Source organism: Aethalodelphis obliquidens, unplaced genomic scaffold, assembly GCF_003676395.1.
Source record: "Aethalodelphis obliquidens isolate GAN/ISIS:26980383/991018 unplaced genomic scaffold, ASM367639v1 scaffold13, whole genome shotgun sequence".
Lineage (NCBI taxonomy): Eukaryota > Metazoa > Chordata > Mammalia > Artiodactyla > Delphinidae > Aethalodelphis > Aethalodelphis obliquidens.
Window position 1 is genome coordinate 32,922,678 of NW_020837957.1, and position 26,656 is coordinate 32,949,333.

Genomic DNA, 26,656 nt, shown 5'->3' on the forward strand with positions numbered 1-26,656 from the left:
GAGATGGTCACATTGGAGAACCTCTATCTCTCAAACATATATACCCATAATACATTTATTAAAGAACAAATGCCTGCTCCTGTCACTCTGAAACTGATATTGGGTGCTGATACAGTTTTAAACCCTAAAAGGGTTCTAAACCCTAAAAATGGTTTTTTTAGAACTAAACCCTAAAAGTTCTAAACCATTGAGGCTCCAGAGAACACTTCTCTACATCTTCCATCCTATCTCCTTCAAAAAGAGAGAATAACATGAATAAGTGTGGGTATGTCATTACTGACATATGAGATAAAAACTGCTTTGGAATGAAGGGAGGATTTAAAGGCAGAAGCCGTTAAATAAACAACAGAGAATTAAAGTCCTTCCTTACAGATAGCATAAATTCAATACTTCTTGTATCATTTTCTAGTAGTGCCAAGAGTCCATTGACTTGATTCTTTCCATCTCCTAATTCATAATTCCAGAAACACGTTATTGTAATTGTAGGGAAACAAAATTTGCCACCCCAAAATGTGTTTCTTTGGCTTGAGGATTATTTTAGGCTGATTGCTTTAAAGAAACAAAAGGCTCAGGAAGAGTTTTTAACCTCCTCCTCTTAACGGCCAAATTAAAATATTTTATAAAGGGCCTGGTCCAGAAGGAGCACTATCACCAGAGATATCCACAAAGAACACGAGCTAAGTGTGGCCCAGGGCCTGGAAAGGAATGTGTTTTTCCTCCCCCACACAATCCTTACAAAATCTGCACATGACAGCCAGTGAGTAACTAGTAATATTAAACAATCCATATTACTGTTAATTTGTATGCATATATAGAGCTAGATATAATATGTGAAACATGATTCTTTAGAGTACCATATACATGAAAACTAAAGCTTATATTCAAATTGATTTATTTTTATCAAATACTAATACTTGATAATATTTACAAAAAAGTTCAATATAAATTTCAACTTCAGTTAAATATTTTGATATTTAATAATTATAAATTGTTTTACTTTATTGAATGATTTTGTTTATATTATTTTATTATACCATTTTAATAAATAATGTGAATATTTTAGAAAAAAGTTTTAAATATATGAAAATAGTTTGTAAATGTTTAAATATTTACTTTAATTTACATTTTAATGAAATATATTCAAATTGGTATATTTTGAATAAATTCCATTATATTTTAATCCTTTAAAACATTATTACCACTAGAATACAAATTATATGGCATCTTCAATTATCACAACACAGTTTGTTTCTGCTGAAACAAAGGCAAGAAAAAATAAATTTCATAATATAAATATAGTAATTTTATAAACTACACACGTTTATTTTATTACTCACCTAAGCATCACCAGCCCACCAACAGAACAGCCATGTATAAAAACCATATTTTTCAACTTTATCATGAACATGTATTTGTTAAAGTTGGGTGCTAGAATATAATTTTTTAACACTTTTTTGTCTTGCATTATAGCTTGTAAATATTCAGATATATGAGATGTGGGCCTCTATTTGTATTCTTGCCTGAGCCAAACAAATGTCCAGGCCAGGGTAACAGCCAGAAGACCAGGTATGGTTGTGCAGTTGTACACATAATTCTAAGAGAAACCATACCCACAGATCACAATACAGATGAAGCTCCCATGAGGTGGAGAAGGTGAGAAGTTGTCTTTTCTGTATATATTTTGAAGGTAGAGCTAATTTATTAACAGACTAGATATGACGTGTGGAGAAAATAAGAAATCAAGATTCAATATTTTTGGCCAGGGGAATTAAGTGGATAAAGTTATCTTTTACTGAGACTTATTTGGCTATTAAAAAGAAAAAAGTTTAGGTAACTGTTAAAAAAAACAGCTCCCGACACTTTCTATGTATTTTCTCTTAAGAGGAATGACAGAACAATAATACCTACCATAGAAATACTTCACCAAGGTGGTAAGATAAATGTCAAGTGTTTTGAGTTCCTTGGAGGAAAATATTCTATAAATGCAAACTGGAACTGCTATCTTGATATTATTTATGATAGTTTTAAAATGATTTCTTGAGTATATATTCTGTCTAGATTCTTTTCTGATGCCAACACTGTGTTAACAGTTCCAATGAAAGACTCAAATACAAGGCAAATCTCAGAAAATTTTTTTATTTCATCAACATTACTGTTTTCAGCACTTCAGCACTGTTTTCAGCATTACTGAATTTTACTGATCTTTCACATGTAGCTTTCTAGATGTTTATTCCCATTATTAAAATATCTGTTTCTATTTTTTAATTAATAATAATTTATTTTTCTTAAAGTTACTGCCCTTACAACAGTACAATAACATTATTGCTTTGAGACAATTTTCTGTCAGATATATCAAGCTGCTGAGTATAATTAGATCACTCTTTTGAAAATTAGTTTCTTTGGAAAACTTGATTTGAATTTTGGGCAAACCCAGTAAAACTTGCCTAATGATATATTGGTAATGAAAACAACTAAAAAAAGGTGGGTAAATGTAACAACTGTTCCTATCTTGTTTCAGTTCAGTACAAAAATATTCCAAACATTTACTTTCTTCTTGCAAAAATATAAACATATTTTTATATATTCTGAAGTGTGCTAGGACTTGCAGATGTCCAGTTTCATCCCTAGGTGTTAATAGTTTACTTACTAGCTACATAACCTGGACAAGGAACTTAACATCTCTAATTCTCAGTTCCCTCACCTTTAAATAGGAATAACTCTAGCACTTACATCACTGAATTATTGTGAAAATTAAGTAGGTGTTGTTTAATTTCTTCTTCTAAAAGGGTGCATAGTAATAATATACATTTAAAGGCCTTTATATGCTGGTCCGTATTATCCTGTCTATTCTGGTAATACTATAGTTATCTGCAGTTCATTGAAAACATGTCACTGCTTTATAAATCTATGAGGCTACACATGCTGTTCTTCTGCTTGTATTGCTTCCTTTTCCCCTTCTCTTTCCTGCCTGGTTAAAGGCCTGCTGTATCTTCAAGATTCAAATGACCCATCATCTTCTCCGGTTATTCCTTGTATTCCCTCCTGGCAAAGGTAACTTCTTTAATTATCCAGTTATTTATTTCTCAAATATTTATAGAATGTCCAGTATTATCCAATGTTCTAGAACTTTTCTATGCTTTAGAATATCTATTCAAGATTTATCTTAAAAATATAATTGTTTTTATTTTGACCTTTACTCTTCAACTTTCTACCATTGGTCCAAACCCAGTTTGTTGAATGAATGATAAGAAGACTGAAATGCCACCATTTCTATTTATTTCTGTTTGAGGGATTAAATATTTGTTCAATTGATTCATAATATTTCCCACTCAAAAGATTAAAACTAGGTTACTATGATGACATTCATCACAAAGCAAGCAATGTTTCAGGGCTGGACAAAATATACTATGAACTGTTTTTCCAAGAAGGTATAAGAGAAATGCAGTAAAAAGGAATAATGCTTTTATAGGGGAGATAAGTAAGGTGTTCAAAAGAACACTTTCAGTGAAAAAATTACAACCTATGATATTTAATCTAACAAAGCTTAGTATACATCTGATAAAGCCTAAACCTTGCATCGCAGATAACTTGTCCAATATATACCCGAAGTTTGAGGCTTGATAAGTTCTTTCAGCCTTTTTCTGGGTTGGAGTGAAGTTATCTTCTCTTCCACTTTTTTTTTTTTTTTTCACCTCTGCCTAGAAGCCATTCCGGTACAGCCAGAACCACAGAACGTGTAACATTACCAGTAATTAGCAAGAAGTGACTTTACCACTGAATGTCAATAATAAGAGAAAAAAGCAGCAACAGTGATAGCAAAATCTATCAAGGATGAATATAATAGCTAGCAATCGTTGAGTGCCTACTATATGCCAGGCACTATGCCAGCTGGGAGAACAATGGGCCAAGATGGCACCATAGCTGGTATTTCCCACCGTACATCAGTGCTACATTCCATTGATGTCTGTTTCTCCCTAATACGAATATGGATACCTTCTTGTATCCCTATTATGGTACTCAATATGTATTTAATGAATGATGGATGGCATTTTATTTAATTTTTTCATCCCTTTCCAACAAAGAGTGCTGTTCATTCTTCCTAAATAATTTTCACAATATCTGAAGAATCTTTAATCCCTTTCTCTTTATTCCCATAACTCCCACCTTTATTGATGTACCTAACTAAAAAGTAAGTTCCAAATTAACATTCTAAGGATTACTCATTAATTTTAAAACATTACTTTTATGATGGTAGTATCTTAGTCCAAATCATGAGTTTATTGCCCTAAGAAAAACATCCAAATCCCTAAAGTGTACTTAATTTTTTTTCACAAGCTCAATCCAGTCTTCTTTTCTAGACATTTTCACCTCCACCCTTCCTTCCAAAACTCTTCTTCTATTGCTCTCAGGCATGAATCCCTTCTGGAGCCTGAATTATCTACTGGATTTTTGCCTCCCAAACATACTATGCATATTCCACATTCAAAAATCTGTTCTCCTTGATGGACCTCCTGGCCCTCTTCCTTTTACTCACTCTTTTAAATCCTCCCCTACTAAACCAAAATATGGCAAGAACCCAAATATGATAGAAAAGTTATTCCAAATATGTGCAAGAAAAACCACCACACTGTCAAACTTTCTTAGGCAGAGCTGTGGGGAAATGATTTGGGTAGATTACTTGTTGATTTGCAGCTTACAAAGCTGCTGGCTTTAAAGCTAGAGAGTATAACTTTAAAAAGAAGGCATATAGATATAGATTTAGAGATAAAGAGAGATAGATAGGTTAATATAGAGGTACAGATATAGATTCCAATTCTCAAAACACATGAGAGGCAATTTAAAATGAAACATAATAAACCTAAAAGCAAATGGATAGAAAATGGAGAGGATGAACTAATAGATAATAAGGGCAAAGGTATACCATAAATACTATCTGTATTCTTACTGGAGCTCAGGGAGGAAAAAATAGAAGTAATCCAAAATAACCAACTACAATTACTTCATGTAACATGGAAATAAACTAAGAATACTACATCTGTATACATTTTGTCTCTTATAGAATAAGGAACACTGAGAGAGTTTATGATAAAGGGTCTATTTAATCATGAAAATCATATGGTTATATCAACCTGGATTTGTTTACCAAATACCCAAATGGATGAAGCGGGTCAACTGTATGGTGATGAGTGGTAACTAGACCTTTGGTGGTGATCACTTTGTAGTGTATAAAGATGTAGAACTATAATGTTGTACACCTGAAACTTATATAATGTTACATACCAATTTTACCTCAATTTTTTAAAAGTATATGACATTTGAAAAAAAATCACACTTAGGATAAATAAATGTAGTATCAGTTTACTCAATTTTTACCATCTGTAAATTATGACAAGATGTAAGAAATCCTAGATAAATGTCTTATCATCTGAACCTGAGACATTCCCCATATGCACATAAAAATAAAATAATAAAATAACACACCATTTAGTGAGCATTTACCATGTGCTAAGCTTTGTATTATACCCTTTTAAAATTCATTAGTTTATTTACTCCTCAAAATAATTTAATTAGATTGCTATAATTATTAGTATTTCCATTTTTTATTGAAGGAAACTAGAGCTAGCTGATAGAAGTGAAGAATAGTACCCAAGGTCAAGTTAGTAAATGCTGAGACATAATTTGTACCCAGGCAGTCTGTCTCTAAGTGGGAGCTAATTACATTACACTCTACTGCTTCACCCAACACATACAATTTAACTATCTTTACCCCTTACTCTGTTTTTCTTTTCCTACTTAATTATAATTTTCATATATTCCCTAAAACTAAAACACCCTTTTCTAAGTCATTAGAATTTGATATATACCACTGTGCTCCTTAGGATTTTTTGGTTGTCTATACCTAAAATCTGCTTTAGGTAGTTTAAGCCAAAAAAAGAAGACTATATTTGGATACAAGAGTATCTCACAAAACACAAAACTGCAAAACTCCCCTGATGAAAAGCCATGAGTAACCCAGGCAGCCTTTTTATCTACATCTGCCTCAATCTTCTCTCTCTTTAGACTGGCTTTTTCTGCTTTTAATATAATTGGCAGGTGGAAAATGGCCAACCCACAACAACCAGGTTTCATTTTTTTTTCTACTGAAACAACCTAGAATGAAATGTCATCTCTTGTCCCAGATTTCTAAGACAGAATCTGCTTTTCCTGGGTTGGGTGAGTTTTCTCAATCAGATTCAGAATCTGACCCTAGAATTGGGGTCACAGTCAGATGGTGCAAGTATAGTTTCAACGGCCCACACCTATGCATCTGTGAATTGGGGGGCAGATACCCTCAAAAGCATACACCACAGTCATATTTATTCCAGAATTTATGATAAATATTTGCCTCTTGTAGAAGAGAATCCTATAACTAAGGAACATAAAAACTATAGGGAACTCAATCCTAAGAGGTTGTACATGAAGGCAATCAGAGTATGCTATCCCAAAATATGCTACTTTATTCAATTTTTAAAGATTATTTTGAGCTGAAGGCAATTAAGAAAAAACAAGTGCAGAAAGAGCTCTTTGCCCTCCACTATCTGTCTAAAAGCAGGACATAAACTTCCCTTCCTGAATGCGTTCCTCCTCCCTTCTCCTGAAGAACAACCCTTATCACTGGAGACAGAAAGTTGACACAAAGATGCAAAAACAAACCTTACTAAAATAAGTCCTATCAGCCATTAGTTTCCCCCATATACTTACCTTCCCACAATTAACCACCCCTAGAAGTCAAATCCGTTTTCCTTTGGTCACTTCTCTACAATATACTGCCCTTTGTTAAAATGATATATAAGCCCATGAGTCTAACTGCTTCTTTGAGTCTTCACTTCTTATCTATGAAAGCCTTCATGGACATAAACTGTTAACATCAAATAAAATGTGTACACCTTTTCTTCTATTAATGTTTTTTGCCAGTTTAATTTCATAGACCTCATATATTGAACATAAGAAGAAAAATTTTTTTTCTCTTTTACATAAATTATAAATATGGATAGATAGATGATAGATAGATAGCTATAGAAATATACAGATATTTAGAGCTACATCTTCAAATGCTGATGTTGAAGTGTTAACCACTGATCCAATCTGCAAATCTTGAATAGATACTAATGTTTTCAGGATCAATCCTATGCAATGTTCTGGAGAATAGGTTAGTAAAATCTAAATAGATATTAGAAATTCTGAGAGACTAAAAAAAGAAATATTCCATTCTGTCTTATTAAAGACTACTGAAGCAAAGTATAACCATGCATAGGATGTAACACAATTTTTGTTTTTGTTGTTATTAAAGCAACTCAAAAGAAGTAACACTAAAATACCCTGGTCTAAAGAAAACAAAAAAATGCAATGCAGTTAGGATGTTCCGATCTTGACTGAGTTATATAAAACTCCAAATAAACTTCCATAATGGAGGACTATGACAGCAGAGTTTCACATCTCTGCTCATAGTCAATTGTAAGTGTGTGACTAGAGGAGGATCTTTTTCAAGCTATTTCTCTATAGTCCCTGATACCCAGAGTGCATGCAATATTAATGTTCTAGCTTGAGTATACAGCATACACCAAATCCTCACTAAAAGAAAAGCTCCTCAATTCCTAATCATTTCAATAGGCTCTAATATTTCCTACATTGGAAATCACTGCACTTTATTTAAGGAAATCAGTTTGGCCGAGTGAGCTCTGTGGAGTGCAGCCTGCACAGACGTCAGTTCAAAGGATCAGATGTCAAAGTGCTCCCTCTAATGTCCCTTAATCATCACTCTGATTAGCGCTTGAATAGGACTGTGATTAAAAACATTGCTGCCATTGTCTACCTATTCAGGCGCCTAGCATTCTACGTGGGTTCCACCGATTAGTGTTTGAATAGGGGAGCGATTAGAAAGACAGCTGCCATTGTATGCCCATTCAGAAAACAGCAAAACTCGCATATTTATTTGTTATGAGCACCAAATAAATGTTTTGCAAAGGTAAAATATACCATTAGGCTCTAAAGACAATTTAGCTGATTTCTTTAGTTCAGAGCACTCTATTTTCCCATATGCAAAGTTATTTCTTATTTGCAAATACAGTAATATGCTTCATTAATATCTTTTAAAATATACATATCCTGTTTTTATAGACATAGTCTTAACACATCTGCTTTATTATATACTACTTATTGACCTACAATACATCATATAATTCCAGTTTAGTATTTATGACTATGCAAAGAATTTCTATATAAACAAACCAAATCAGTTTGGTTTCAGATCTTTTGGATTCCCTTCTCAATATTCCTGGACTAATATGTAATCTATATGAACAACTTCTCCAAAGAGAAACTTCCTTGTCAAATGGTTAGAGGAAATGTTTCACTCTCGGCCATTTTAAGGGAAGAGAAACATTTCAGGTTAGCACTTAGTTCCCTACAGGGGCTCACACAACAGAGCATCGGCCAGGGCGAAATCCCCATGACAACGAAGAGCTATAGACTGGTGAAACTGGGCAGGACCAAGGTGTCATGATGAAGCTTTTTGGAGAGTGCAAAATATGGTAAAAAAAAATTCACAGGAAGATAATTCATTCCAACTTCATGGATATATTAGGCAGTGCTCAGAAAATCTGGTACCTCCGTTGTTTCTCTCTCTCTCTCGCTCTCTCTCTCTCCCTCTCTCTCTCTCTCTCTCTCTCACACACACACACACACACACACACACACAACTTGCTGCTAAGAAATTTCTTGGCAATACAGGAAATGTCTGCTCTGTTTTCCATTACCGTCCTTAATATCTTCCTGTTTATTACCCTTCCACATTCTTTCCATATTTAGTTACTTTGTTCTGTATCCACTATCATTATGGATCTACATATGTAGTAACAGAAACAGATCTGGGAGCATCAACCCATCAATGCTACACAATGACAGTTATAGAGGATTATATATATGCCAGGAAGTGTTTTAAAGTGTATAGGAAGTGTATATAGTACGCAAATTGACTCATTTAACCCTAACAACAACTATATCAGGTAGATGCTGTTATTACCCTCATTTTACAGAAGAGGAAATGGAGGCAGGAAGAGATTAAGGAATTTACTCAAGTGCACATAGGTAGTAAATGGCAGAACCAATAATTGAACCCAATTAGTTTATCTCTGTAACTCATTCTTAAACCAACCTTTCTGCTGATAGGTCATCCCTTCAGGTTCCACTGTCTTCTTTCATAAAAAGCCAACCTCAAAGATAAGGCAGCTAGCTTTAAAGGGAAAGATTTATTTCTTTTGCTAATAAAGCTAACTGAAACACACCTTACTCAGAGGAAAGTTTTTTCCAGTTCCATTTAAACCCTGACTAGATAACTACACTCCATTCTAATTAACAATAAAGTTGGTTAAAAAAAAAAAACAACCAGAACTGCCACTTAACTACTATAAAATTTCACTCCCACTTAACTATTATAAAATTTCAAACTAAAGAAGAGCAAAATAAAAGTAACAGAGCTGATGGCTGACAATTACAAATGAGTTTAATTTGTGTGTCACATGGACGTGGAGAAAGTTGTGATCAGTCTGAAATAAATAATTAAAGCAAAGCTTTCTTGTAACAGCCTCAGGAAATCAAGAGTTAACACTTTTCTTCTTTTTAGCCAATTAGCATTTTATTACATATTTTGCCTGGAGAATAAATCTCTGACAATACTATTCTAATTCTATGTGTGCAATAAAGTGCCAAGGAAACACATACTTTCAAAGACAGAACCTAATATATGGCAAAATTCCAAATTCTAGCAGGTAGCAGAGTGTGCTTTCTTAATGAGATGGTATGCACTTCTCCCAATGAAAGAATCAGCATAAAGAACTTTTCAATAAATGTTATTATTAATATCATTACTGTTATTGTTACTTGTACTACTCCCCTCTGATCTCTTCTGTCTCATCACTTGGTACTTCCCCCCATATTCTACACAGCCATGCAGCACTAAAATTGTTAAAGTATCAATATCGTTAGTTCAATATCCTCCCTCATCTTAGGTGTCTGCAATATATAGTCTGTACTCTGGTGGGATCCTTCTTCTTCTTTCCTTCCTTCATCTACATTTTCAACTTAAATTCTGTTTTCTCAGAGAGAAAACAGAATTTTCTGTTTTCTAATGCTAAATCCTGAGACTAGGTTACATACTTCAAGTCCCATGGATGGCAATACTCACAACACTTGGTTGTGAATGAGTTTAATGCCTGTTCGAATGACTGTAAGCTGTCAGGGCAGGAAAAGCATCTGTCCCTTTCCCCACCTTTCACAGTGGTTGGCACATATTTGGCCTTCCATTAATATTTGGTAATTAATTAAACTGTACAACTCAGATTTCAAGCAAATATACTATGAATATTAGTAAAATAATTTATCTATAGTAGTGTTGAGGCAGGAGGTAGATGGGCCCCCCCCCCTAGGGTAAGCAATTGGAGTTTGTCCCCTGTGGATACTCCAAGATGAGAACAGCATGACAAATCGAGAGAAGAGGCTGGGCCCTGCCCAGATAGAAGATAAGAGACCATATATTTCTCACTCTCGAAGTCAAGGAGACCTTCCCGACCAGAAGCTCCTTGGATGTCAAAAGGGGAGTTATGCCAAGCTACCCATAGGTCTCTTCGGTGGAATCCATCTTGGCTGAGAGATGCGTGCACACACGGAAGGATCCTGAGATATACCAAATATGGACTCTGAGCCAGGCAAATCAAAATGATTGGCCAAAGGAAACCTGGAAGAAATGCCCATAAAAGCGATTTAAACTACCACAAGGGCGCAACCCTCTCTCTGTGTCCGCCCATGTGTCTATCCACACGTACTGTACTCTTTTTTCTCCTAATAAAACACTTCACTTGTTTCACTACTTTCCGTTTTTGTGGGAATTCTTTTCTGCAAAGCCAAAGGGCCAGGGCCTTGTCACTGACCACTGGTCTAGTGGCTAGAATTCGGTGCTCTCACTGCCATGACCCAATCTTAATCTCTGGCCAGGATCAGAAACCCTGCTTCTAGTCGCTGCAGACCGAGGCCAACCAAGATCAGTGTTGTATAAATATGGAAAAATGTGATGCAATGTATTAATTATCTAAGAGAGGTCAATGCTATAAAAAGTACCTTATTTCTAGCCATTGGATCAATGCCCAAAAATGTTCAAAAGATGCTCTTTGGAGTTCATAATTCATATATAGACAATGGAAACCAATCAATGATTTCATATTTTAAGTACAGATTCAGAGTATACTTTGTATTCTTAAAGAAATTGAGATTGCCCAAAATTCCTTAGAAATTCATAACTAGACTTTAAGACTTCTACCAAAAATGCCCTTCCCATAAGTAGTATGCTACTATAGTAAAATAAATACTGGTTATGTGTCAAAATTCATACGACTGAAGACTCCATCCCAATTTCAAAATTACAAGGTTTACATATGTCTAAATGACCGTGCAGCAAGAGTTTAGGCTCAGAATCCCTGTTCTTCTTAAAGTTGTAGATTCTGACAACAGGATTTTTAGGTAGTCACATTTCACAGTACATTTTAACTCTGTAAAATTTTCCCTCTGCTGAACTTTTAAACTTGCATTTTCTTTAAAGGATTAGTTTTTTCTAGTTTATGTCTATCTTAACACACACATAAAGTTAATTACTAAATTTATACAGTAATAACTTCTAACCTTTGTTAGAAGTATGGAAGAGATTATCCAATAAAGATCACTTAAAATACACCTATTTAAAAATAAACTTATTTTTCGAATCCATTACAATGTTCTCAACAAACGCAGCAGGATAACTGTTCTTAATGGAAATGGTAAAACCATACCAGATTAATGATTCCAAAAAATCCGATAATATATGCAATAGCATTACTGGGAAATTAATGTAAGGACAAGGGAAGCCCACCCAGTGAGCCAGCTAGGATTTCTGGGGCCACCTGTGCCATCCAAATCCATTTGAGTCCCTGCTGCAGGTTGGCAGTTGTTACCCAAGTTTAAACACTCATGGGGACATTGCTGGGTCCCAAGGCATGCTGGTACCTCCGGCACAGTGCAAGCCTTTGGTTGGCAGCAGTTTTCAGGGTCAGTACTATGGTGATGTAAGTGAGGTGTCCATGTCACAAAATTTAAGGAGACACTCACTCTCAAGAGTCCTGCAAGTACTATCTCAGCTTCCCAACACAGGGTTCTGAATGGCTTTGCCTGGCCTAGCCCTTCTTTCTTAGTCTCTCCAACCCAAAGTAGGAACTTACCCTACCCTAACTTCCCACCCCAACAGACCTCATTTGATACTCTGCTGGATGAAGGATGGGAGATAATCACCGATTCTGTTAAATTCAAAATCAGACTTTGTGGGATACGAGATGTTTTACTGTAATTTTTGTCTCCTTCCTCCTAAAGTTTACACATGTTAGGCAGCTAGGCCACTGGTTTTCATTTCTTAAAGAGAAGAATGTAAGTGCAGAAAGCAGCGACACAGAGATTTTCTGTGAGACTTCGGATTTCAGAAGTCAAGTTTTCAAGGAAACTGGAAGAACTTGGGTGATTGACAGTGTGGATTTAGGAGGATATGTGTGATGAGTTAAAAGCAAATTTTTTCCTCCACTCTTACCTTCCCATCTAAACTATATAAATATTTTAAGAATGGAAAAACAAAATGAGGATCAAAAGGAAAGGGAAGGGTCCAGGAATAATGGTCGATCCAGAGAAAGAAGCTCAGTTCCTCAGGCTGGACACAGGGGGAATGACAAACCCTAGCCAGGTGCGTGGAAATCATGAGCTTGGAGAACCTGTCACCCACTAACTAGATGAAGCCCTGGGAAAAGGTGACTAAACCGTGAAGTTCCCCAAGCCCCTGTGTTGAGAAGGACATTAGAATGATTGTCATGTGTTCGAGAGTGACTTCAAAGTAGAAGAGAGGTGAGGGACAGGAAGGGACCCGGTGAATGGGAATGAAGGATGACTCCACATTCCCCGTGATGGTTATTAGAAGAAAGATGTCATGAAGAATCAGCAGGGCTCAGCTCACCTATCACACTTGCCACCAAATCCCCAGAAACTCATATATTAGCTCAGAGAAATAAGGGGGAGTGGGGGGACAAACAGGGAAAAGAGAATTCTGAAAGTGACAGTGACTAAACTTCTACTCTTAGAGAAGTTCAAACTAAAAATTAAGTTCAGTTATAGGAAAATAAAGGAGGTTTTATTTCCTTCATGCCTGAGTTCTAGTCTGATATTTGTATTATGTATACAAACCATGTATTTTTCAACTATTGAAGAAGGCATTAAGTTGTAAAGAATCTTGGTTTTGGTTATTTTTTTTAATTCCAGAAACTCCTTCAGGCATTGAGTCTATTTTTGGAAGAAAGCTATTGTCAGCAATCAGGAAAGCAAGCTCAAGCCTGAGAAGCTGTTTTAAACTATGGTGTAAGAAGAGGCCAGTGCAGAATAGAATTGCTTTCTTACTGTGACTCTGGTCAAAAGCTCATTTAATTTTGGAGCTTAAAAATAAAAATTCATATTGTGAATGTGATATGTACCAATATTGGGACCTGCATTCTATGTCAAGTTTAACAGAGCCAAGTAGCTGGGGATCCAAGCTTCCACCTTCCCCTTCTGAATGAGATTGGTTGACTAATAACTTTATTAACTACGTGGATTTCATCTCTTAATAGTCATGTAAAATTGAGAGGGAAAAATGGACTCAGCAGATAAGGCAAGCTAGAAGGATAATTTCCAAAGTACAAAAAATAGCCCCATTCGGTAATCGGGTATTAGAGGAAAAGCACACTGATCTCTCCTTCTTTGTAGGAACTCTCCCACTACGCTCCTCTGGTTCTCATCTCACCCATCATAGCACTTCTTGGCTAAATTCTCATCTCTGCCTGCCCTTGCCTGGTGCTCAGTGCCAAGTTGAGCCACAATGGAGCCTGAGGCAAAAGGAAAGAAGTGTGCTTCCATATACACATTTTATATATTTTTTGTATTATTTATATATTTTGTATGATTTTTGTATTATTTACCTTGATTATTGAGTCTTTTGGTGCCTCCTTTACACTCTTCACCTGAGGCCTGTGTCTAACTCCCCTCTCCCTAATCCCTGCCCAAAGTCTAACCTCCATATTCTTCCCACTCCACACACCCTTCCTGGGTAACTCTGCCCACAGGCCTTTAATTACCCACATATATTCTGATTACTCAAAACTCTTCATCTGCATTCCTGACCCCGTTACTGAGCTTCAACCTTTAAACTAAACAGGATGACCCACAGGTACAAGAAACTCAAAAGATCCCAAACTGAATTCACGATTTCTCTCAATTTATCGTATGAACAATTAAGTGTACACATAAAGTCAACTCCCGAGTCATATTTATTTTACCTCCCTGTTATGGACTAAATGTTTGTGTCCATCAAAGTTCACATGCTGAAATCCTAACTCTCACTGTGATGGTATTAGGAGGTGGGGCCTTTGTGAGGCTTTTAGGTTATGAGGGTGGAGCCCTCATGAATGGGATTAGTGCTTATAAAAGAGGCTCCAGAGAGCTCTCTCATCCCTTCTGCCACGCGAGGGCACAGCAAAAAGCCATCTATGAATGAGGAAGCAGGCCCTCACCAGATACTAAATCTTCCGGTGCCTCGATCTTGGACTTCCCAGCCTCCAAAAGTATAAGAAATAAATGTTTGTTGTTTAAGCCACCCAGTCTGTGATATTTTTGTTATAGCAGCCCAAACAGACTAAGACACCTCCTATATATTCAAGCTTATCCTCTCTCCTACATGCTCCCCGCCCCTGGTCTCCATGATTTGTCTTCCAGCCCTGCACATCAGTCCCAGAGACCTGGCCTCCCATCTTTCTCGTTGAACCCATCTTCTACACTGAAAGTTAGACTGATTACTCTCAAGACAAATCTGACCAACTCACACTGATAATTAAAATTCCTCCAGGGTTCGTCCTTTGAAAGAGGACTATATGTTGATATTTCTGTCTTCTTCTAAAGAATGTGAGACCTTCTTGGCAGGGTCTATATCATGTTCATTTTTATTCCAGAGTGCTAAGCAGCACAATGCCTGGCCCATTGTAAACAGGCAATAAATGTAGAAACAAAGTAGTGACTAAGATGGTGAAGCTCACCCAGGGAAAAAATAAATGATTACCAAAACCTACATATTACTTACTAGAAGAAAAAAGTTCAGTGATTTATTTTTATTTACTTATTTTAAATAGTCTACTTAAAGAGCTCTGGTACCAGACTGCATGGATTCAGCCTCTAGTTCTACCATTTAGTTGTGGACCCTTAGACAGGTTTCTTAAGCTTCCCTCATCTGTGAATGGAGATAAAATATAACACTTACCTCACCAGGGTGGTTCTGAGGCTAAAAAGAGTTACTTCATAGAAAGCACTTTGAAATATACCTGCAGTCAGCAAATTCTTAATATACATTATGGTTTATTTTTATTTGTATTATTTTACTTTGAGCACCTACTACGTGCCATGTGTTTAAAACAAATTAGCTAAAATTCTCAAAACATGTCAAATAATTGGTTGTCTTTAATTGCCTTTCCTTTTTATTTTCACCCAGGGTAAGTTTTCTGATTTGTAACATTTTCTGCTCTTTAAAAACTGCTAACGGAAAATGAGCACAAAATATTTATGTAATTAAGACAGTTCAACATTTTCAAAAATGGCAAAAATAAACAGCAGTTATAGAACACCTGCTTAAAAGATACTGGAAATAACTGTTTCGTGCTTCATTAACCAGTAAAAACACATTTGCCAGTTTAAATTCCCTACTGAATTCAGAATTTCTAATTATTACTAGAATGGTATTAACTTGGCAAGGAAAGAAATTCCTGGGTAAAAAATTTCAGAATTGCCATTCTTAGGGTACTTCTACAGGCCAAAACAGATGCCTATTTTCTAAAAAGCCTATAAACAAATATTTGTTTATTAAAACTAAATGTGATTTAATTTAATAGACAATTTTAGACTACTTATTTTGCATATTTTATTCACCTTTGAGTGGCATTCAATACAGTGCCTAACATACAGTTGCTTCAAGGACCAAAGTGGAAAGAGAGACAGAGAGGACTCTACCCAAATAAACCCAAACCACAGCCCCAATGCAGATATGCTAAGAATGATAAAGCAGTAATTATCTGAGTCAAACCAAAACAGAGAATTGTAAAGCCAAAGCAAAATCATTAGAAAATAAAACAAAATAAACACGAATAAATAAAGCCTTTCTATTTGGTAGTTGGGGAGTTGGTTCAAAACGAGCTCTTTGGCTGCCTTCAGAAATGATGTAAGATTACTGGTCACAAATGTGACCACCACTACAATCTACATTTTCCTTAACTTTAACGTATCTATTTTCTAATCATCTTATTCGTGTTTTTTAAGGAGGCCAGGTAATACACTGGATAGGACACACTAGATTCAGATAACCAAAATTCTAGACACGGCTCCAACACTAAGTAATTTCAATGAGTTTAAGCAAATAATTTAACATTTTCAGCATAGTCAGTAAAATGAGGAAACAGATCAGTATAATGAGGAAACAAATCTGGGTTGTCCATTCACATCATGGTAAAAATCAAATGCAATATGCAAAGGGACTCTGGAAACTGTATATAGCACTATACAAGAAAACATGTGATCCTTATGTCTAGTATGTAAGGACTATGTAAAAGAGGGGTCATATTCATTCAACAGATCTTTAGTGAGCACCAAGGGTTCATGAAGCTGGGGACGCAAAGAAGCCAAGAAGTCTAAAGAGAGCTTGGTAGGGTGGCAGGTTAGAGTTTTAAATAGGGTGGCTGGAGAAGCCCTTGCTGAGGTGACAACTGTACAAAGGAAATTATGCAAACTCCAAGTAAGCTAGAAAACCACTGAAAGATTCTGAGCACAGGAATATTAAAAGGATTTCTCCGATGAATTATTATGAAGAGACTCTACCAGGAAAGGGCATAAGCATGGAAACCATTACAAAGCAACTGAAATAATCCAGATGAAAGATAATGATGATGGCTTAGAAAGGTTGGTAGTGGTAGAAGTGGTGAGAAATAATCAGATTCTAGATATATTTGAAGCCAAAAGGATCTTCTACTTAGGTATGGAAGGTGAGAGAAATAACAAAATCAAGGACTCAGTATTTTGCTCTCAGAGAAAGGGTGGATGGACATGACTCCAGGAATAATACATTTTGGAGGTAAGATCATAATTTGGATTTTCAGTATGTGTACACTGAAATGGCGATTAGACATTCAAGTGGAGGTATTCATTAGGCATTTTGTTATAGAGGACTAGAATTTAAGAAAGTGGTCCAGGCAAGAGATATAAATGCAGGAGCCATCTGTCTATACATGGTATTTAAATTGAGGAGACAAAATGTGATCACCAACTTAAGTGAGTCTCTAAAGAAAGAAAGAAAGATCTGAGCCCTGGGCACTCTGATATTTAAGGGTGAGAAGATGAGGAATAACCAACAAATACGCTGAGTGAGAAGGAGATACCAATAAGGAAAGAAGAACACCAGGGAGTCTAATGTCCTGGAAGTCAAGTGAAAAAAATATTTCAGGAAGAAGAGAGTGACTGCCTATGTCAAGTACTGCTGATACAGGCCACAATTTGCTCTTAATTTAGCAATTTAAAGTTCGTTTTCCCTAAAAGCAAAATTTGAGACAGGGATTTGGGTTCACGTGATTATGGAGTGAGTGTTCTTCAGGAAATACCAATACAAGAGGGGTGAAGCAGGGTAGGAAAAAAAAAAAATGCTGAGCAAGCATTTGTCAGTGATAGTGTCTTGTCTTAGTCAAAGCTACAGTCCAAGGATCTGGAGCACAACTGCCCATAGGAGCTGTCCTTACCTTGAGGCAAGCAGGCTGGCTTCTTCTAAGATACTGTCTTTCTTTTTAGTTCTCAGAAGGTTAATTATGATACGTCTTGCTATGGATTCCTTTGTGTTTCACAGAGGCTTTTGAATCTGTAGATTTACGTCTCTTGTTAAATTTGGGAAGTTTTTAGCTATTATTTCCTTTTGGGGTATTTTTCAGCCTCACCCCGTTTCTTCTCTTCTTGATAGGGGTAGAAGTTCAGTGGTCTCACCACTGACACCACAGAGGGTGACTGGGGTTGTGGGCTGCCTTGGTTACCGGCTAGCTAGTGGGTATGAAAATCCTGACTCCCTACTCTTTCACCCAGCAGAAGGATTGGAGCATCTCATCCTCTCATCATAAGATGGAAGTCTAGGCTCCCACTCGGCCTTTATGAATGCATCAGGATGAGGTCACAATTTTTTTTGTTGTGTTTGGCTAGATTAAAGCAGTTACTGTCAAAAAGTCTTCTGTTGCTAGACTGTTCCTTTCCTGGTATTTTGGCTAGAGAGAGCAGACTTTGTTGAGATCTGTGTACGTGTGTGTGTGTATGTGTGTGTGTGTGTGTGTGTGCATGTGCGTGTGTGTGTATCAGTTAGCATTTCTGGTTTTCCAATTTCTTCAGCTCCAAGGCAGAAAAAAGAAAACCCAGGGAACTCATCACTGTGTCATGTTTCAGGTCCATATCCCTAGCTGGCTGGCCTTCTCTTCACTTTTCAGAATCTTCTTATGCTTGTTTTACCTATAAGGCTTTTTAGTTTAGATGAGTGATTATAAAACTCAAGTATGAAAACTTATCAATTCAAAATAAATCATATCTTGTGGTGATACTTTTATTCATGCACAAAGAGAATAATAATGAAAAGGAAAAAAATACATTCTTTAATTACACTGAGGATAACTTTCAACTCTAGCTCCATATTTCCCCTTGGGAATATTATTTCACTGTTCTTTATTAATCCAGTGTATCACATAGAGTTTTCAAAATGGTTTACATCCAGAGCAATATATCTGCTGTTAGAAATTGAGATTATTTTAACATATATTTAAAGCTTTTATTTTTCCTCTAACACTTGCTCATTATAGAAAATTTGAAATATACAAAAGTGCTAAGAAAACAAATATAATTACTATTAACATTTCATTATTTTTTTTTTCTTTGTGAATATGTATATAAGTGTGGTTATGTAAAAGTGCATACAATCATTCTTAAATACAGTGCTGTTTCGTGCCTTGTTCATATAATATAGATTGTAAGTATTTTTTCAGATTATTAATTATTTCAAAAGTAATTTTAATGGTTGCACAATTTACCACTGAATAGATCGGCCCTAATTTACTTAACCATAACCCAATGGTTGGAATTCAGTAGGTTTTTTCCCCCAGATTTTTCTCTACAAATAATGTTGGGATGATCTTCTTTCTATTTAATTATTTACCTACATTCCTAATTCTTTCCTTAGGATAGTTTACTAGGAGATGAATTACTGGGTGTAAGTGTTTGATAATTTAAAGGTATTATTATGGACTGAACTGTATGTATATCCCCTCAAATTAATTTATTGAAGTCCTAACCCCCAGTAACTTAGAATGTAACTGTATTTGGACAAATTTGGAGACAGCCTTTAAAAAGGTAATTAAAATGAGGTCATCAGAGTGGATCTTATCTGAGATATTGGTGTCATTGTAAGAGGAAATTTGGACAAGTACAGAGTGAAGACCATGTGAAGACACAGAGAAAAGACAGCCAGCTGCAATCCAGAGAGAGGCCTCAGAATAAATCGCCCCTGCTGACACCTTGATCTCAGATTCCTAGCCTCCAGAGCACTGAGAAAATAAACTGTTCTTTAGGCCACCCAGTCTGTGGTACTTCGTTATGGCAGCCCTAGCAAACTAACACAGGTATTAACAAATATTGTCAAAGATATTGCCAAAGATACTGTCAAATTGCTTTTCTAGGAATTTGTGCCAATATATATTTAATAGAGAAAAACACTTCTCACTGTATCTTTGCCAATTACAAAAAATAGGATAATATTGGACTGGCCAAAAAGTTTGTCCGAGTTTTCTGTTAACACGTTATGGAAAAACCCGAATGAACTTTTTGGCCAACCCAATATCCACCACTCAGTTTACAGGCTAACATTATGGAATGAAAATGCTAATTTTTATAAAATAACAATAATAATAATAGAGAAAGCCTCTCTTTCTAAATAAACAGTTTAATAATCTATAAAGGGGACCTTAGAGAATTTATCTAATTTAATCTAATTTATCTGGATCACATTTAAAATGAGAGAGTTAGACTTGATAATCTTTAAAGGCATTCTAAGTTTGAAAATTATGTGATTCTTTTTTCAGTGTCCTTCAATTGTTCACATCATTATACAGGAACATGACTGATAGTTGATCTATTCCTTGATCTAATTTGGACCACATTAGTGTCCTTCCAGAGACCTCTACTAGAAATGTCATAGTAGAATGCAAAGCTCACAGAGCCGGAGCAAGGAAAACTGAATTTCAAATCCAGATCTGCTAGTAAGTGGCTGTGTTATCATCTCAAGTCATGTTGTTTCTCCGTATTTCTATTTCTTTTTTTACTCAAAAAACTTTGCTGGTTGGTCAGTGACAGAAAGATTAAATATCAGATAAAAACAAATGCACATGAGCACATACCCTCAATTCCTATCCTCAAAGAGTTTATATGTAGGAAAGAAGTGCATAAAAATAAATTAAAATCATTGTATTAAATAGAACATATACACAAGGTACCAAAAGAGCTAATGTTAAATAAGCTAATACTATTAATTAGCTCACTAGTTACTTTGAGAAAATTAATTTTGGAGAAATTAATTTTGGGAAATCAGGTAAAAAGGAAATTGCTTTCCCAAACTTAAAGATTTATACCTCCTAAGACAGCATTTTAAAATTGCCTTCAAGGTTGTACTTAATCCTCATTTATGGCCTAACAATCCCAGCCCAGTAATCATTTCATGGGCCCAATTAAATAACATTCTAGCAACCAGATCTCAGATTTTTGCACCTATACCTCACCTGGAACTATGAGATGCTCATATTGAATACCTAATATTCAAATATTCCCCCAAAGCATATTTTATAACAGTTTGTATACATTAGTATACCCTTGTTCAACTGAATTATATTTATAACTTTGAAACTCTTCTGTATCATTGTGTCATTACAAAATGATTTTAAGAGGTTTTTACAGATTTTTAAGAAAATAAATTTTGGCACCAAACTAAATTTATGATTTTAAACTATTTCAATAGATTTTTAAGCATCAAAATTAAACACACTTTTCAGATTATTCAAATATAAAATATTTAAAATAAGAAAAATATCACAGCTGTACTTTACACATATTTAATTATGTTTCTAACTACGTATAAAATCTGGTCTTACAGTGTGTAGAATGAGATAATTTTCAGCATGAACTCATGTATCAGTGGTACTTACAAAGCAGTTCTTATCAGGATTTCTTTTCCAATGTTTCTTGGCTACTTTCTTGGCCAAAGTGGAATGCAGAGTTGCATGAGATTGTGTTCGAGGATTTAAAGCCAGGATACTCTGAAGACAGTATAAACAAAGTATAAGCATGTGTAAATATGTTGGCATTTTAAAAAATCAAATTTTATTTTAAGATTCCCCACACATACCCCAAAGACATATATTAAAAATGTTGTTTTTCCCTTCTACTATTGTAATTCCACAACAAACTTATCTAAAGTAATCATTTACTAGGTGATATCCCAGCTGACTTTATAAAAATATTTATTAATGATAATATGGAGTTCAAAAACATGTGAAATATAACAAATAACTCTTTAAGATAAATTTTATAATTAGTATTCTTACATGAGAATGAAAAGAGAGGCACTTCATTCCAGATTTGATTTAAAGTAGTAATAATACTCTCTACTTTAAGTTTTTAGAGTTTTACCAATTGCTTTCAAACGTATTATTTAATTTAACTTACAAACAGCTACTATTATCCCAAAATCTTGGATGATCAAATTAATTGAGGCTGGTTAAGTAACCTGTTCAAGATCTCACAATTAATATGTGGAAGGGAATGAATCAGAACTCAGTTCTTCTGAGTGTTGGGCTTACATTTGAATTCATCCAAAGATGAAATCTATATATTTTACTGTGACTTTGTGAGGTATAAAGTAGAAGAGAAAACCTTTCTAACCACACATGTAAAGCAGCACCTGAGTAACTGAATAAAAAATGAATTCCAAAGCCCTGTCTTAAGCAATGCTTTAAAACGTAACCACTGGGCTTCCCTGGTGGCGCAGTGGTTGTGAGTCTGCCTGTCGATGCAGGGGACACGGGTTCGTGCCCCGGTCTGGGAAGATCCCACATGCCGCGGAGCGGCTAGGTCCGTGAGCCATGGCCGCTGAGCCTGCGCATCCGGAGCCTGTGCTCCGCAACGGGAGAGGCCACAACAGTGAGAGGCCCACGTACCGCAAAAAAAACAAACATAACCACTAGGAGTCTTCCAGAACAATCACATGAGGACCTCTGCAGATCAACTCCCCAGCAGAACAATATAACTGATAAAAATTAGTAAAATTAAGAAGCCTTTGAAATCCCCAGAAATTGTCGTAAAGCCAAAGAGCAAATGAAGGAACATTTATTCAGGAAAAATCTACTGAAACTTGGTAAGAATGGCGAGGGTCTGTGGCATTCGAAGTGCAGTCTGCTCCCAGCCTCCACGTTCCCAGTTCAGCCTGACAGAAATTCTACCTCAGGTGAGTACAGCCAAGAACACAGAGTTCCCTCCGCCCCCAGCCTCTAGCTGAGGCTGTGGTGTCCCCCAGAGAGAGGCAGAACATTAACATTTCTCATCCCCTCTCCCTACTCTACCAGCTATGCAGCAACTAAATGCCAAAAGTGCAGCTGAGGAGTCAGGAGCTCCTTTGCTTCACCCAGCCCCCACTCATAGAGCAGAGGCTCTACTTCAGAAGCAAACATACCAGTGACAATGGGGTTCTGATCACCATCATCTCAGCTCGCTCATTGTTTAGAGTTAGCAAACCAAGAGAAGCAAACTGAGATCAGAGGTTACCGCCTATACCAGGGCCCTGCTCATAAAAGCAAGAGTGTCACTCTGTGAGAAGCAGGCCACTGTAACCACACCTAGATCTGGAGCTGTGGCTCAGAGATTTTTCCCAGAGAAAGAGGCAGGCCATAAGAACAGACGGCTCTCCCCAGAAGAACTGACTTTATTTGAATTAATACATAGGAAGTTCAAGCCTAGGGTAGTCTCAAAATCAATAAAGATTTTGATGCCAAACAATTAAGACAAAACTGGTAGCTTCATAAGAGCAATAAAGTAAGGCATAAGGCAGACAGTTTACCAGAAAGAAATAGCTAACAGCTCCTGCAGGGCCACAGCAAGCCGCAAAGACTCACCTGAAAACTACCCCAGCAAAGGGGCCCAAATTTAACTGAATCACACTGTGGAGCAATTTATATGCCAGGGCATTGTCAAAAACAGCAGAGCAATCAACTAGCAATCAATAGAGACTAAGAGCTGGCTGTGATACCAACAGAGGTGGATAGTTTAACAAAGAGATCCAAAGAGAAGACACAGAGTCCCACTAAAACCCCTGTCATCCCAGAGTTACTAGGCACACACCTACGACTTCACCCTACATGAGTGCTATCTGAGGTTCACACCTTGGGGGAAATAGACTTCCCTAAAGTAGTACACCAAATCACTAAACAAATATGCAAACAACAACAAGCCCCCATCCCTGGGGTGGGGGAGAAGGAAATTAGTATCCTGAATTGCTATATTATCTGAAATGTTCAGCTTTTAATAAAAAAAAAAAATTACAAGACATTCAAAGAAGCAGGATTATGTGATCCATGCAAGAAAAAAAGCAGATAACAGAAATTGCCTTTCAGAGGTTCCAGGTATAAGATTTAATAAAAACTTCAAAGCAGCCATTATAAGGAAGGTATAGTAACAATATCTCATCAAACAGAATATTCATACAGAGATAGAAATTATTTTTAAAATTATGGAGATAATAAACTACAGTAACTGAAATGAAAAATTTGCTAGAGGGGCTCAGTAGTATATTTTAACTTGCAGAAGAAAGAATCAGCAAATTTTAAGAGAACTCAAGAGAGATTATGCAATTCAACAAACAAAGAGAAAAAATATTTTTTTTAAAATTAACAGAGCCTTAAAGATATGTGGTACAAAAAAAAAAAAAGATATGTGGTACACCATTAAGTACCCCAAAATATTGTAGCAGGATATCAGGAGAGGAAAGAAAGGAGGAGAAAAAAATATAAGGAGAAAAATGACTAAAATTTTGATTTTAAAAAAAGACAGAAAAAACATTAAAGTATATATCCAATAAGCTCAAGAAATTTGAAGTAGGATAAATGCAAAAAGATCCACACATAGGAACGTTGGTAAAAATGCTAAAAGTCAACACCAAAGAGAAAATCTTGAAAGCAGCAAAAGAAAAATACTCATATGTACAAGGGAACTCCAATAAGTTTAATGGTTGACTTCTCATCAGGAACAATAAATGTCTGAAAGTAGTAGGATAACATTAACAAGGTACTAAAAGAAAAAAATTGTCAACCAAGAATCCTATACTGAAGGCAGAAGAACAAAAAGGAAATAGATTTGAAGTATACTGTAAACCAACTAGACCTAATAGATATCTATAACCACACTCCACCCAACAACAGAATATACATTCTTCTCAAGTGTACACAAAACATTCTCTATGACAGACCAGATGCTAGGCCATAAAACAAGCCTTAATAAATTTTAAAGGATTAAAATCATACAAAGTAGTTCTCCAACCACAATGGAATGGAAACAGATATCAATAACAGAAAGAAATCTGGGAAATTCACAAACAGCTTACATGCACATAGTAAACATTGTGCTGAGAGGAGTCAGTTACAAAATACCACATATTGTATGTTCTATTTATACACAATGTCCAAAATAGGCAAAGCTATAGAGACAGAAAGTAGACTGTGGCTGCCAGGGGCTGGGGGGATTAGGGCAAATGCAACATTACTGCTAAAGGGTATATGGTTTCTTTGGGGATGATGAAATTGATTGTGGTGATAGCAGCACAGCTATGAATACACTAAAAGCCTTTGAATTCTACACTTTATACAGGTAAATTGTACAGTATGTGAATTACATCTCAATAAGGCTGTTACCAAATAATAATAATAAACACATATTCTACATTCAGTGGATTTCACTGTATACTGCATTCATTCTAATAAACATCAATTGGGACTTATTTTATTATCCCAGTATAAATGAAGATTACTTTTAATAACTGCTATATATGATATACATGATATTTCTTCAATCTATCAATTTAGATGTCTGTGTTCTGGACAACAAACAAACAATAGAGCTATGAGTTTTAAACAGTGTATTCCTTATGATGAAATAATGCCAAAGCAACCTAGTAATAAGAGCCAACATTAGAAAACATAAGTGGGCTCCCCTGGCGGCACAGTGGTTAAGAATCCACCTGCCAATGCAGGGGACACGGGTTCGAGCCCTGGTCTGGGAAGATCCCACATGCCGTGCAGCAACTACGCCCGTGCCACAACTACTGAGTCTGCACTCTAGAGCCCACGAGCCACCACTACTGAGCTCACGTGCCACAACTACTGAAGCCCGTGCACCTAGAGCCCATGCTCCACAACAAGAGAAGCCACCACAATGAGAAGCCCGCTCACCGCAACTAGAGAAAGCCCACTAGCAGCAGCAAAGACCCAATACAGCCAAAAATAAATAAATTTATTTTAAAAAAAGAAAGAAAACATAAGTAATCTCATTTTTATACAAAAAAAGTTGAAAACACTTCCTTATTATAAAATAGATGCAGTTTTGTTTTAGTTATTCAACCTGAACCATTACTAATCTCACACATTAATTCAAACTGATAAATAGAAAGATGACATTTTTTAAAGGTAGTTATTGTGGCCAACATTTAAAGGAAAAAAAAAAACTGGGTAATATGCAAGAAAGATGGCTGTATTTCATTTAGTTTTTACTTCCACAATCCATACTGTGATAAATGATTATGTTTATCTATGTCGGCACAGTAATGTAACTTTGAGAATAAATATTCTGAATGCAATTTATTGGCTGCTTATCACAGTAACTTTTCTTTTACACAGCATAAGTAGAAAGTATAACACAACATGAAATATTGGGTTAACCTTTTGCAAAAAGGCAGTGAGTTGAATTCAATGGATCTTGGCTAAAAATAAATTGGATTGTAGAGAATGGTTACCAAGGATTTGACTTAATAATATCCCAAATGAAAAGTGATATAAAATAAAAATACAAGACACGAGTGGTTGAGAGCTGTTAAAAACAATTTTCCAAAGCAAGACTTTTTAAAACTAAAAGTCAATATCATCAATAACTAAGCAGCTGGCAGAATAATACAGGAGAGTTCTAAATTGTGTTCTTCCTAAGAAATGACCAAAGCCAGGTCCTAAAAGGGTCACAGGGTCCCCTCCCTGGATAAATTGAGCACTACAAGAGGCCCATTAACCCTTTCAGATATAAGGCATACTGCTTATAAAGGGAGATTTTCTCCCATGCAAAGAATTTGGCTTTGGCTTTCCGATTTTCAGTAACACAATAAAAATGTACTGGTGATTCTAAAGACAAAAAAACAGAATTTGAGAAAATTTCATTGTACTAATTTTAT

The 26,656-nt window shown here is 35.8% G+C and overlaps 1 protein-coding gene across 1 annotated transcript in view; it reads right to left on the reverse strand.

Moving 5' to 3' along the window:
* The window catches only part of DPYD (dihydropyrimidine dehydrogenase), an 811,158-nt gene that overhangs the window by 750,881 nt on the left and 33,621 nt on the right, over positions 1 to 26,656 (reverse strand). The window contains exon 2 of the mRNA XM_027114432.1: positions 21,381 to 21,491. Coding sequence (XP_026970233.1) covers positions 21,381 to 21,491 — 111 coding nt within the window. The remainder of the gene's footprint in view (positions 1 to 21,380; positions 21,492 to 26,656) is intronic.